The sequence below is a fragment of the Pogona vitticeps genome, chromosome 2 (genome assembly GCF_051106095.1).
Source record: "Pogona vitticeps strain Pit_001003342236 chromosome 2, PviZW2.1, whole genome shotgun sequence".
Classification (NCBI taxonomy): domain Eukaryota; kingdom Metazoa; phylum Chordata; class Lepidosauria; order Squamata; family Agamidae; genus Pogona; species Pogona vitticeps.
Genome location: NC_135784.1, coordinates 89,553,913 through 89,569,367, shown reverse-complemented (window position 1 = coordinate 89,569,367; position 15,455 = coordinate 89,553,913). Strand labels below are relative to the sequence as shown.

Here is a 15,455-nt window from a genome sequence, read left to right as displayed (position 1 = left end):
ATGTGCCTAAGTCCTGAAGACATGTGACAAAGCCAACTAATTTGCACAAGCTGAAAATAAGAGGAGCTCTCACTGTGATACTCTGATTCAGCTAGCCCTTAAGAATTTTTTCTCTCTTAAGAAATCTATAGGGGCAATCAGACAAGCATATAGGCAACTATTTGGTTTGCTTTTGGTGTGATTGGTGCACCCTATTTTCTAGTGACCACATATATTTTAAGTAAGACTCTTTTAATGAGCTGTTCCACCCCTTTCTGGCGCAGTGCTGGGGCTGCAGTTTATTTGGTGTGATTGGGAGCACTAGTGATTATCTCACTCTAAAGTGTATGTGGCTGCTTAATTCATTCCCAAATAGAGCTGTGGGTGGTGTTCCCTTTGGTGACAACCCTGTGGCACACGCAGTGAGTTGTGACAGTGGAAAGGACAGTGGAGAAACTTCCCCCTCTAATTTTCCCCTTCTCACAATTTTTTTAAAATATTATCCAAAGTGGCACGGCACTATTTCAGATATGAGGGAGTATCTATGCTAAGTTGATGTATTCATAGAACCATGAAGTTGGAAGGGGCCTAAAAGACCATTGAGTCCATTCCTCTTCTCAATGCATGAATACAGATCAAAGGATATCTGCCAGGCAGTTGTCTAGGTTTCTCTTGAATGCCTCCAGTATTGCAGCACTCACCACCCCTTGAGGTAATTGTTCTGCTCTAACATTTAGGAAGTTTTTCCTGATATTCAACTGAAATATGGTTTCTTCTAACTTGAGCCCATTGTTGTGTGTCCTGCATTCTGGGTTGATCGAGAACAGGTCCTGCCCCTCCTCTATATGATAGCCTTTCAAGTATTTGAAAAGTGCTATAATATCTCCACTCAGTCTTCTTTTCTTGAGACTAAACATGCCCAGTTACCACAGTCTTTCCTCATAGGACATGTTTTCCAGCCCGCTAATCATCTTTGTTGCCCTCCTCTGAACTTCTTCCAATGTGTCAGCATCCTTCTTGAAGGGTGGTGTCCAGGACTGGACACAGTACAGTACTCAAGATGAGGCCTAACCAGTGCCGAATAGAGGAGAACGAGTACCTTGCAGGATTTGGAAACTATACTTCTACTAATGCAGCTCAAAATAGCACTTGCCTTTTTTTTTGTAGCCACATCACACTGTTGGCTCATATTCAGCTTTTGATCTGTTTTGATTCCAAGATCGTTCTCACTTGTAGTATTGCTGATAACCAGATTTTCCTTCATCTGGTAACTGTGTGTTTGGTTGCTTTTTCCAGGTGCAATACCTTGCATTTATTCCTGTTGAATTTCATTCTGTTGTTTTCAACCCAGTGCTCCATCCTATTTACAGTAGATCATTTTGAATTTTGTTTTTTGTCTTCCAGGGAATTAGTTATTCTACTCAATTTTGCCCCATCTGCAAATTTGATTATCATTCCCTGCACCCCCTGCTCCAGGTCATTAATAAAAATGTTGACGAGTACTGGGCCCAGGATGGAGCCCTGGGGTATTTATTTATTTATTTTATATTATTTATATCCCGCCTATCTGGTCAATTACTACCACTCTAGGCGGCTATTACCCTATTGGTTATCTTCCCCCAGTTTAAGAAGGCGCCATTGATCATTGCCCTCTGAGTACAAATCTGTAGCCAACTGTGTATCCACTTGACAGTTGTTCCATCCAGCCCACACCTGATTAGCTTGCTAATCAGAATATCATGGAACACTTTGTCAAAAGCCTTGCTGAAGTCAAGATATACGATGTCTAAAGTATTCCCTTTTTCTATCAGGGAGGTAACTGAAAAAAAAAAAAGAGATCAGATGAGTCTGCATTGTACTGTAGTCTGGTATTGGTGAAGCGCTATGCCACTTACTAAAAAAAAGGCAATGGCCAGTGGAATGACAGTCATGACAAAAGGCATGGGAAGGGGTACCAAGAATTGAAAGGGGGAGAAATTGGAGCAATCTGAAATGTTCTCTGGAACCTTTTCATGGAGAAGAAACATCTCCCATGTAAATAGAAGGATCACTCAAGTGCAAGATAAAAGAGTTCACACAAAAAATAAGAGACTTCTAAACATGACTTGGATTGCTCCAAATCCCCCCACATCCTATGTCTCATTCTGCAATGAGTTTCCAAAAAAACCCTCAGTCTTATATTTGCAATGTATATACTCCCATCGCTGAGGTTAAGATCACATATTAATGTAAGGCTACTTCTTCCTGTCACACCATTTTTTCTCCTGGCATCCAAATCTTTCAAACCTATGCCAGAGGAGTTATGCAAATAAAGCCATGCTTAACTCCCAGTGTCCAGTTACAAAACAAAGGCAAGCTACTTTTTAAATTGTATGTTCAGACAGCTTTTTCCCTCTTAAAGATGCTCTGTTTCAAATGACATGTTGGCAATATTTTTTACTTTGGCCTTCAGCTGGAGTTTTTTTCCAGGTACTCTGTAATTTTGTGATATTGGAAAGTACTGCATTATATGGATTTAAGCAACTTTGCCTGTCCTAGGTACGTTCTTGATGATCAGTATACTAGCTCCATGGGTACCAAATTCCCCGTCAGATGGTCAGCACCAGAGGTGTTTTGCTATAGTCGGTATAGCACCAAATCCGATGTCTGGTCATTTGGTAAGAGCCTTTAATCTGACAAGCTCCATTCAAGCAGTTTCTTCAAATTCTTATGCCTGAAAAATGTTAACTTTTGCAAATTATCTGGCATCATAAGTTCCAACCTTTTCCAACACAACTTTTATTTGTATGAGATTTACCTGTATATTTGAAGGTTTCTTTTAATGCTAAGTACTTTAAGCCATGTTCAGTTTAATATTTCCTATACACACAGGCAGATGCTAGCATTGTCCGTGACTTATCAATAGGTGCAGAATAGGTTGCAAAAGAGGATTCCTCTGTCATGTCACGTCACAGCATTGTGCTGTTGCATTTTTGTTTTTTGTTTTTTGCTATTTACTAGTCTTTTCATATTTTCTTCGGAGTATTAAACTATTCTGCTGTGATCTGGAATGAAATAATTCAAGTTTGAGAACTAGACTATGTTTATGAGTGAGCAACCTAAGGATAGTTGAATATTTTGGTGTACTCAGCAGTAAGAAGGAAATTTCCTAAAAGTGTAAATGTTTTTTCCACTGTTGAATCACAAAGACATTTCTTGGCTTCAGAATTGACATTGCTCTCTTCATAGGGAGATGGAACTGAATTAGGATAGCCTTTTATGCGATTCTTGATTGCAGCTAAGACGTCTGTGGCAGAAAAATGGCTAAACCATAATGAAATGTTTTGCTTCTAAATGTTTTGAAATTGATCCCTACCCATTGTGTGAGACTCCTTCCATTAAAAAAAAACTCTTGAAACTTTTTGTGGAAAATGTTACCTCAGTTCCAGCTTAACAATGTTATCTTTTCGGGTAATGATTCTTTTATTTATTCTGCCCCGCCCCCTTGAAAACAACAGGTTAGCAGTCAGATCTGGATTCTAGTGATGCTGAGGGTTGTTTCAAACAGAGAGCTCCTATGGCTCATAATCAAAGGGCATTGTACAATTATTCTAACTTTCTTCCTTAATGGATTTTCCCTGGTAAAGAAAAAAAAAAGATAGACGAAAACATGGGATGGCTGTAAGGTGAAGATGACAACATTTGGATCTCTCATAAATATCCATGAATGCGGCACAGTGACTGCAAAGTAAAAGGCTCATCTAGAAGCACCCTGGGGCAGCTAGAGTTTAAATAATTCACATGAAATTATCATAATGAATCAGTGGGAAAGTCTGGAACAGTATTCTCCAACTCAGTACACAGTATATTAACTATCAATGGGCTGTAAAGGTTGTTTGGGATTCAAGGGCATTAGTAAAACTTTCCCCAGCAGTAGGTGATAGATTAGGAAACTGGACATAATTTGACCTATAAAGCCCTAAATGATTTGGGTTTCAAACTGTCTGAAAGACTGTATCGCTCTTTTGGAGCCTACTTGGGATTAAAAATCATCAAGGGAGCCTTTGTCTTGGTCCTTTGGCGGCGTAGACCCGAGAGGGCTTTGTCTGTCAATAATCCCAAGTTGTGGAACTCCCTCCCACAGGAACCAGACTGGCCCTCTCCTTGCTGTCCTTTCACAGGCAAGCAAATATCTTTCTTCCCAGGCAGGTTTTTTTCTCAGTAACTGACTGCCTAAGAGAGAGTTCTTAAAAATAGGGGTGCTGGGTATATTTTTTTATATTTTTAATGTAATTTTAGAATGATTTTACTCTCTTTTTTATCCAGTAATTTTAAATTTGATATCTGATTAATTTAAAATAAATAGTAATTGATTTTTAAAAAAATATTGTTTGTTTTAATAATTTAAAGCACATTTTAATATTGTAAAGCGTATTAATTCCCAGTGTGGTGTAGTAGATAGAGTGACGGTCTAGGACTGTGGAGAACAAGGTTTGCATCTCTGCTTGGCCATGACTAGAAGAGTGGGACTGACAAAATCACTCCTTAAATATCTCGCTTATATTAAAACCCCTATTAGGGTAGTTATAAACCAGTTCCGACTTGACATCACAGAACATACACACAGCACATTTGTCCTCTGTCTCGAAGACAAAAATATAAGATAAACAAATGGGTTGGGGAAAGATAATTTTAGGACATTAATATGGCTAGGTTGTATTTATACATTGGTTGTTTGATTCCAGGAGTATTGATGTGGGAGATATTTACTGAAGGCAAAACACCTTATGAGAACAAGACCAATGCTGAGGTGGTGGCAGATATCAGTGCCGGCGCCCGCTTGTATAAGCCCAGATTGACCTCCAATGCCATTTACAAGCTCATGATGCATTGCTGGAGTGAGGTCAGTGCAATGGACTCCATAAGGGGAGAGATCAGTTTTGCATCCCTTAAGAGAGTACAGTGGATCCTCGACGTACGCATGGCTCAACATGCGTACTTTTCGAGGTACAGACTTCTCCGCCATAAAATTTCCAATCCGAAGGACAATTGGCGGGGGGGGGGACCTCCGAGATGCCTCCCATAGCGGCAGAGAAGCCCTGGAAAGCATCCAGAGGCAGATTGGCGGCTTTGAATTTGGCGCTTTCCCCGCCTCCCTCTTCTGGTCCATAGGCCGATTCTCCGGCCACAAGTCGATTGGAAATCTTGCTGCCGGAGAAGTCTGTACCTCGAAAAGTACGTCCGTCGAGCCGTGCGTACATCGAGGGTCCACTGTATGGAAGTTAAATTACTCCCATCCTATAAAAACATTTCATTAGTTCAAGAATAGCTGCGGATTTAGAATGTTGATCTCATCGACATATCAAGAAGGTAAATAATAATCTTTTTTAAAAAATGGTTTGTAAGATCAGATTTTTCACTGGAATTTTGAAAGTCAATGAATTTTTGAAGACTGGAGGGTAGAAAAGTGTCTTGGTGACTTAATTTGTGTGAACACCCTATCTGGGAATTCTGAAGCAGAAGGAAGGGGACTTGTGCCAATAGCAGTAAGAAGGAAATTACCTTGAAGAGCCTGCATTTCCTAAGCCTGCTCAGAGCCTTGTTAATGGAGGAGGCTGATGTCCTGACCATGATAGACAAAAACTTGGTTTCCGGTTCAGTTCTAAGCAAAGTGACAGACGACATCTTAAATTAAGATGCATCTTGATGGGCATTCCTGGTGCACATACAGACATAAATATGTGTATGCACCTCTATGTGTTTATATGTACATGATACTTTTACAAAGAATTGGTGTGAACGTAAGCTGTTTAGGAGCATGTCTAAAATAGATACAGGGAACAGAAAAGGAAGGGAAGAAATGCAGGGATTAGTAAACAAAGAAAGATTATATTGTTATCTTAATATAAATATTTCTACTTAGTTACAATAAGATGTAGGGATTGTAAATAATGTCATCATATGCCTCGCTAAGTAGCAAAGGTTTATTTTCCTTTTTTACTACAGCCATTCTGCCCTCTCCACAATAGCTTTTCTTGTCATGTACTTTCAAGGTCCTCCCAGTCAGGAGAAATGGCATAGTGAAGATACAGTAATATGACATCATGTTTGACATAGAAAAGTTATCATGAATCAACTTGTCCGTGATTTGTCCATGAATTAACATTATACTTCAGAATGTGCTACCATATATACAAATCTTCATTTAACCTTTGTGAATAAAAATATTTTTTTATTATGTTTCTATGACAGGATCAAAAGTTTGTGTTTGTAACATAAGACCACATTCAAAAGCAAGTTTTCTCACTGAATTCCCATCTCATAGCAATTTCTTCAATTCTATTTTCTCTCACTTTTAAACTTTCAGGTGAGAGTAGACTTGCCTTAGTATAAGAAAGAAATTATAGGCAAGAGGAGACCACATTGATTCTAACCACTTATCAAGCTAAGTCAAATTTTATTCCAGCTAGACTGTACCTTCTGAAATGAATGGGATGTATTCATTGACACTAACAAGAGTCTCATTGATTTCAGTGGGTTACTCTGGTTAGAACTAAAATTGGATTTCATCTATGAGTGCTATTCTATTGCTTTAATCATCATGTAATTCTTATAGGATATCAATAGTATATCATTGCAGTCTGTCTCAGCAGATTTCAGCTCTGCCTTCCTAGCAGAATTCACAAAGTAGTGTTTAATTTCTCCCTTCTCTTCCCTTTAGAGGCAAGACGATAGACCATCCTTCTCTGTTCTGCTCTCCCAACTCAATGAAATCTCTGAATCAGATTTTGAAGTGTTCAGGAACTCAGAGAAGATATGAAAAGCATGCCTATTCTCTTGTACAAGCCTGGAATGCATGTTATCTGTCATTTGATTTTTGTAGAGACAGTCAACCTGAGACCCAAATATTAAGAATTCTGCCATCTGTAAGATCTGCAGGTGGAGAAAATAGATAAGATACTTGCAAACTTGTACCTAATAATCTAAATAGCTATTCAGTCAGGATCAAGGAGCCTGCCTCCCACTTTTTACATGATGATGATGATGATGATGATGATGATGATGATGATGATGATGATGATGACGATGACGATGACAATGACAATGACTGCGACAGCAGCAGCAGCCATAACAACAGCACCCGGAACAAAGAGATTGACAAATGTCTGACAGAGTCTTGGAAAATATCCCCCATGTGAAGGAACAAAAACAAGACTGTGTCCCTTCAAACCAGACTAAGGCTGGACAATAATGTTCAGCTCTTTGTGAAGGAATATTTTTGATCAGAAGTGCAGTCTTCTTCAAAAATAAATTGAATGGATTCACACATTTTGAAACATAACAAGTCAAGAGAAACTAGTCGTGAAACTTAAACCCTGGAAGAATTACAAATGGATAGCTTGCTCTAAAGTATAAAACTCAAGATTTCACTATAGAGTGTTAATCTTCAAAGTCTGTGTAATATGTTAAAAGACAGAGCTTATAATGTATGCTTCTAGGTCTTCAGGATATTTAGATGGTGGGAAAAGAAATTGTACAATATTATTTTTAAGCACTTACCTATATTTATGTAAGAATGAATCACCAGAGTTACTTTTTATGTGGAAAATCCTGATAAAGGAGATCCCAGAATATTGTTTTGGAAGATAATCTTATCACACTTATCAAGATGTTGGCAATAGAAATGACAATGATGAGGGTACTATGAATTATAAAATTTGATAACACAGTCTTGATTTCAGATTTGCAGCTGAAAAAAATAGTCAAAGGAGTTAGAAGCTGAATGGTTCCAGCACATGAAAGTTAATGTTTCTTAGTAAGACAGACTTGCACATTTTAATATATATCAGTTGTATTGTTTTTTTTTTTATGAACTCATACAGCTATAAGAAACCCCCAGGGCTTCTGGATAAAGCCGGATGTCCTACAGATAAAGCATTCTTGACATATGACCATCCAATCTCTGTTTAAAAAACCTCTAATAATGGACTATCTCCTTTGAGATAGTTCATTCCAGGTCTTACTATCAAAAAGTTATTCCCTAATGTTTTGTGGAAATCTATTTTTTTTTTATAATTTGAACCCATTGTTTTGGATCCTATCCTCTGAAGCTGCAGAAAACAATGTTGCTCCATCTTCATAATGACCATCCTTCAATTATTTAAGATATTCAGATTTAAGCCCTGTCTTTTCCAGGTTAGACATACCCAGCTCCTTCAACTGTGATGCCCAGAAGTGGATACAGTATTCCAAGTGAGATCTGACCATAGCATAAGAGGCTGTTAACTATTACTGTACTTCCTTTCCTCTCGACACTATACTTCTGTTGAAGCAGAATGGTACTGCATTTGCCTTTTTTGCTGCTGTTTACTTATGTTTAGTTTTTGTGGTCAATTAAGTCCCCTTAGGGACTTAGATCTTTTTCACACATTTTATCACCAAGCTAGCTTTCATCCATCCTCTACTTGTGCATCTGACTGTATGACACATATGCTTGGAAGTATATTTTTAAAGACCATGTCAGAACCAGGTTGTTGGACAAAAGTGCTAGAATAGGGTTCTTAAGATTCAAAATTTATGCTGAAACATTAAAAATCAAGACAAATATATAATGGAAAGGACGCCAGCATTTTTAATGTTAACTCGGTTTATGTTAGTTTCCTGAGTATTGTCTGGTTTTAATGTTCCTATAAAATAATATCCATAAAAAACTGAGAATTATATAAACTTCTTTATTAATTTCTACATCTCTCCATTTCACTTCTCTTGAATCTCTGTGTTAGGGAACCTACTAATTTACTTACTTTAGCATCTGTTACATTATTCATCTATTGGAACCTGCCTTTTGGTGCAATGTTGTTTTCAAATGTCCATCTGAATGTCCTGTGGTAATACTTTGTGTCACAAAGTGAATTGTTTTAAGGGCCAAGTTCTGGCCATGAAATGGAAAGGTGAACTGGTCCAATAGAAAAGAAAATGTCTAAAACCTAGATAAAAATAAAGGAGACATTCTGGGCCATCTCATAAATACTTAGGACTTTACTTACTGGATAGAGTACTAAATGGAGCAATTGTTTAGCATACAAACCTGTCAACAGACCAGGATACTGAGGAATTGTCCATTGGGGGCCATGCCATGCTGCTTCCTCCCCCATGTCATCTTTCTTTGACATACCACGGCCATTTTGGATCTGCTGCATTGTATCCAAAATCAAGTTTCTTCAGCCTTGGTATTCAGCAAAGTGAGGTGGCCGCTTCAAATGAGAAATGTGAACACCACTGAGAGCAACAAATTGTTATTTATGTTTCTAAAAAAGCTTACGTATACATTGTTTGGAATCCAGGAAACAAAATACCTAAGATTGGTTCTTCTTTTCACAGATGTAGTCGTAATGACGAAGCATACTGTTTTCTTTCCCTTAAGTCCTGAGTTCTTTTCTTGTCATTCTACCTGATAATAATAGCACTGTTCCAAATAGTATGGCCATATTAATGAGAAAGGGCCTCTCTCTCTCTCTCTTTTTTTTTGTTGGTAATGACACAAAAAGTAAATGCCATGTCAAGGTAGCCTGCCTCCTTCTCTATCTACTCACAGCATTCTGAAAAATGAAACTCATTTATTCTAATATATTTTGAGGGTACATTTTAATTAAGTAGACTGTATTTGAATGGCTTCATTGTGGAAGCCTTTGTAACTTATTGTTTTGGTTATATTTTCTGTACATAGTTTGTATTTTGTAAAACTTATCTTTGAACGTTTTTATAATGTGAAATAAGGATTTTCTAATTCTATGAAATAAATGAATCTGAAATAGTTGAGATAAAAACAATTATTTATAGGTTACAGACTGTTGGATAATAGTCTTAGAAAGTAATATTTCAGTAATAATTCATGCATTTCACATTATATTTAGGAAATATTTAATGTATATATTTTAATATGTCTTTTATATAAAGGAAAAATGTTGTATATTGATGGATGACCCTAAAATAGGAACTGCTGAAGTATCCTGCCCCCCAGTTTTGGGGTGAATCCTACCTGCTTAGATCACAGATTCCTGTGTTCGGATCCATGCCCAAACTATATATTGTGATAAAAGAGAATTACATCCAGAATAGTCTCTCATTGGCACAAATCTTAACATAATCATGCATTTGGAGGGATCAGTACTATGTCAAAGTAGAAACAGCTTCCATAATAACAATATGTCTCTTAACTATGTCTGAATGTGGAGAGACAGTTTCAGGAACTAGAGGGGAGCTAAACTCACCATCCTAAATAGCAAATGTACAATTGAAAAAAAATATTTTAAAATCATGACAATCCATCATGTTACAAGTAATAAATACGAGGCTTAACACAGTAATCTGTCATATTCTTATGTAATTTAACTGTTGACCACCTGCTATTCCCCACATTTCACAATGTCACATTTACACCATTCCCCATTTCATCTTAAAGAAATATAAACCAAATGCTCCAAATTGTTTTCTAAGGCTTCCAGTTTTTGGTGAATTGACTATGCCTTATTTCTCCTCTATATAATCTAATTTTATTAGTCATTTTTTCCATCAACATTGTATGCCAGATCTTATTAGCAAATATGTGCAATGAGAGATCTTGGGCATTTTTCCAATTTCTAGCAATGTTGGATCTTGCTGTGCCTGTAAGATTTGCTACTAATTCTTTATTTTCAAGTTTCTCATTCCCCCTGTAAATAACAATGTTTCATTCATATCTATTTTTGATTGGTCAGCGTCTCTATCCATCTAATTACTTCGCACTAGAATGCTTCTATTTTGGGGCAAGAAATCCCACATGTGTTCCAAAGTTCCTTTTTGTCCACATTTCCTCCAGCATTTATCTGATATAGCTTTATTAATTCTATGTAACTTAGTAGCATATAAATGCTACCGATGCACTACCTTCAGACAATATGCTGGGAAATTTTAAAAATCGCTTGTTAATTAGCCCATTTTATACCCGTTGTATATAAAATTTATCTTCATTTTGCTGTGTGGTAAGGCAGTCTTTCTGCTTTTACTTTCATTCACTTCAAAACACACATTGAAGAAAGCCCGCCTGATGGCAACACAGGAAGGCTGTGGGCCCACATCATTTTTGTTACCAGCTAACAGATGTTGATCATTATGTCCTAGCTGTAACTTGACAACCCAAACAGCTTTTCTGATTTTTTTCTAATCAGTTTGAGAACCCAGATGCATGCATGATAAACCTCACACTATACGTTGAGATTTAATTCTATTTATTATCACATGACAGCCACATGATTATAAATCGGTGTTAGCATTCTCAGCTGCCCAGCTGATGGGTGGCTGCAATCTAGGCAGCTGCCTGGCTTCATCATCCATCAACTGGCCTGCATGCCGCCTGGTCAGCCCCACGATCCAGTTTTGCTGCCACCACTTCTCTTGGGTGGTTCCTGCTAATAGCTTCCTGGCAGCAAAACTAGCTGCTGCATCTTTGTAGTGAAGCTGGATTGCTGCAGCTGAGCAGTTGCCATGCCAGGCTGCTGCATTTCTTAAAATTCCTGCTGGTATAGTGCCCTATCAGATAGCAGGATTTGAAACAACAAAAACAAAAACCAGGGACAGAGACATTGACAATTATGGAATCGATCTTAATAAAATGGTTCCACACCCACATTTAAATAAGCAAACCTCTGGCAGAGGAGCAAAAGAATTTGGTGCCGCTGAAAAATAACACAATCTCCTTTCAAATTAATCTGCACTTGCACATTCCTTGTGTAACCACCCAAGTTTAAATCAATCTAAGGCACGCTAAATTTGATTTAATAGTTTTTTATAGTAATGGGGTTGGTCTTTCAGTTGACAATACCTGTATTCTGCTAAGAGTCCACTCCACTGGTCAGGAAATATGCTTTCCATTTCACTAAAGGAAACATACCTGAATGTCCAATTACCTTGATTTCAGACTTTAGACACTGAGATGTAAATCCACTATGTTGCCTAGAAAAAGTAACAACTTTTATTCCAATTCATTTTTAAAGTCTTCCAAATTGCTCAGGATTTCCATCAGGTTAATGTCTCTATATGCATTTAAACTTCATACAAGTGGAAAAGAATGCACACCCATCATATTTAATAGGATTATTCATCTACATAAAGACTAACCTGTACATCTTTTCAAGGTTACTTGTAGATTTAATTCTTTTCACCCAGGGCACTATAAAGTGAGATTTAAATTCCTATGAAGCCTGGCTCTGCAAAGCAAGGTAAAGGTAAAGGTTCCCCTTGACATTTAGTCCAGTTGTGTACGACCAATGGTGTAGCGCTTATCCCCATCTCCAAGCTGTAGAGCCAGCGTTTGTCCATAGACAGTGTCTATGACCAGCGTGACTAGACATGGAATGCCGTTACCTTCCCACTGTGGTGGTACCTATTTACTCACATTTGCATGCTTTCAAACTGCTAGGCTGGCAGGAGCTGGGACAAGTGACGGGATCTCACTCCATTGAGTGGATTCGATCTTACGATGGCTGGTCTTCTGACCTTGCAGCACAGAGGCTTCTGTGGTTTAACCCGCAGCACCACCATGTCCCATCTCTGCAAAGCAAAGAGATACCCAATTATGGTGGTATTGGTGTTTTGCTACAGAATTACAGGGTGCAAAGAGTACTGTACATGTTGATATCAGCTTTGGTCAAGTAACTGTTGTCTGTACTTAAAACATATGTAACGTGACCATACAGGTCATAGACTGCTACACAAGCAAGAGAAAAGAAAAGCACTGAAATGCCATGCATTAGAGGAAACAGAAGGGCTTCCCCACTTTTTGATTGAACAACAGATGCTTCACATCAATAAACTGTGTTATATATTATACACATAAAGGCTTATGGTGATGCTTGATAAAAGCCAGGAAGAGCAGAAATGATCAAAGGACTGAAACAGCTCCCCTTTAAGGGAGGATAACATTTAGGGCTTAGCTTAGATGAAAAACTAAGAAAGGGGAGACATGATGGAGATGTATAACATTATATTTTAATATGGAAAAAGTAGACAGGGATACTGCCATCCCTTCTGTAATCCTAGAATTCATGGTCACCCACTGAAACTGAGTGATGGCAAATTTTGGAATAATAAAACGAAGAGCTTCACACAGCGCATAGAAAACTGGATAAATCTTTGCCATCAGATGTAGTGATGGCTGTCAGCCTGGCCATATTTGAAAAGGGCCTGGGAAAATTAATGGAGATTATGACCATTAGCAGTTATTACTCAGGACAGCTATATTTCACCTGCAGTATCCAAGGTAACTACTAGGAAGCATGAAATAAAGGGTGTCTTTTAAAGGCTTTTTAGTAAGGCCTTTCCTGAGCAATCTAAATATTACCAGTATTCACCATCCCGTATTCACCAAGCACTGTGAATTCCTGTCCCCATTCCCACCTTATTTCAGTCTTAAACTGTAAAGCCAGTGGCATCTTTCCACTTCTAAATTCATTGTACTGGAAGACATTCCAAAAAGTCTGAGAACCACAAAGAAAAAAGTTTGTACCCTAAAAACCAAAGGTTTTTGTAACTGAAAGAGTTATAGTGTGCCTTAATGTACAGGGACATTATTGTGAGCATTAATACTTAAGAGACATGGTTCTGAAACTCTATAAGACTTTGAAGTCAAGCACTCTGAATTCAGAAAGAGACTAGAAGCCAGGGATACAGTCAATATGTTTCTATTGGCCAGAAACCCAGGGATTATCCAAAGTGAATATTTATTCTCCGTACTTTATATGATCCTGCACGGGCATTAGAGGTATTTTTGCTGCCATCCATGCAGCATTACTTATTTGTTTTATTTGTTCCATTATAGATCACCTTTCTGCCAGTGAGGGCACTCAAGGAGGTTCAAAATGTTGAAACAAGTTACACAAGGTTAAAAAACAATTACACATACAATAATAATATGTTTTTTTAAAAACACACTTAGAAGAACACACACCCAGCATCCAGGGGCTTGACTGCCATTATTAAAAGGATATACTGTAGACCTTGTGTTGATTAGTACAATAACATTTGTGACTTCCCATCCTTCTTTTGTACCTCCTGAAAGCATGGTTCATTGTTTATCTTGCTTTGTTCTCAAGGTTGCCTTTTAGCCTCAACTCAGTGGGTAGGGTTAAATTAGCTTCTGATTAATTACAGATACAAAAAGGGGGCCTACAAAAGAGTAGCTCCAGTAGGAAAAAGGAATTTTTTTGAAACAAATTTTTGAAAGGATTTCAAGATTTCCTGAGATGTTGTATTGGATGAAATACCATTTGTACACAGAGTCTTGAATACAAATCATATTAAATGGTATGAACCTCTGTAAACAGGCAAGAGGTGGAAAAAGGGAAATGGGACCTTCTGGAATAACCAACCCCCTTAGTAGCAAAGTGGGCCTACTGGGGGAAAAGAATTAAATCTAAGAGTAACTTGGAAAAGAATTGGATTATAATTCTAATTTGTCTTCAAAGACAACTCCACATACAACAAACTATAACAGTCTAATCTGAAGACCATCAGATATTTATACATTTTTAAGCATTTTAACTCACCTTTTTCTAATAAAAGACCCAAGGTGGCTTATATCATTAAAACACAACATTAAAGCTGAAAATACTGAATCATTCCAATACTAATTTAATTGATAAAATTTTAAATTGTTAGGTATAGCATTACTAAGACAGGTTTAGAGCATAGATAACCATGATCACAGACACCTTTGGTCAAGGAAAGATGTACCCTGACATGTCAGCTTCTGCACTTCTCCCCAAATGTTTTAAACAAACATCTCAAATCTCTTCCAATATCCAAAATCCCGTTGCTCGGCATAGTAAGGGCGTTGAAGGAGGCACACTGGGGATCGGGTGAATGAGCTCTTCCCTCAATTCCATGGATTCAAACTGACCGAGTCCGGTTGTGATTTACTACTCTGAGCAACCAGATTTCAGCCACTGTTACCGGTCACTTCAATGCCGCCTGGAAGAGTTGTCAGTCACGTTGTGTATTAAGTACCACATTACACACAAGAAAAAAACGGGCATACACCCTTCGCCTGGGGAAAGCCGACTTATTTTTCACATATAAAATGTAGCCATGCTTGATCGATCCCCCTCCCCTCTTCCCTCCTCCTCCTCCCCAAACACACACCCAGCCCCCTTCACGCGCGTCCCCCCCCCCCCCGGTTAGGCGAGAGACCCTCTCCGCTTTCGTTTTGTGGACGCGGGAGGAGGAAAAGGAGGCTTTGGGCGCGACCGCGCAGCAACCACGCCGGCCCCTCTTGCGCGATTAACAGGTGGCGCAGCCGGCCCGGGCCCTGAGAGGGAGGGGACGAGGAGGCAGCCTGGGTTGCGGAGCGGGTGAGAGAGACAGGCAGGCGGGCGGGCGGGCGGCTTTAGCTCCTGGCTCGCCGGGGGAGGGGGCGGTGAGTTCAGAAAGGGCACCGGCTGCGGCCATTTCCTGCCCTCCCT

At 38.6% G+C, this 15,455-nt stretch overlaps 1 protein-coding gene across 2 annotated transcripts in view; it reads left to right on the top strand.

The window, feature by feature from the left end:
• The window catches only part of ITK (IL2 inducible T cell kinase), a 54,114-nt gene extending 44,342 nt beyond the window's left edge, over positions 1-9,772 (top strand). For both annotated transcript variants that reach the window (XM_020813431.3, XM_020813430.3), the window contains exons 15-17: positions 2,518-2,636; positions 4,704-4,861; positions 6,680-9,772. In XM_020813431.3, the coding sequence (XP_020669090.3) occupies positions 2,518-2,636; positions 4,704-4,861; positions 6,680-6,778 (376 nt within the window). In that variant the 3' untranslated portion in view covers positions 6,779-9,772. The remainder of the gene's footprint in view (positions 1-2,517; positions 2,637-4,703; positions 4,862-6,679) is intronic.
• The last annotated feature ends 5,683 nt before the right edge of the window (positions 9,773-15,455 follow it).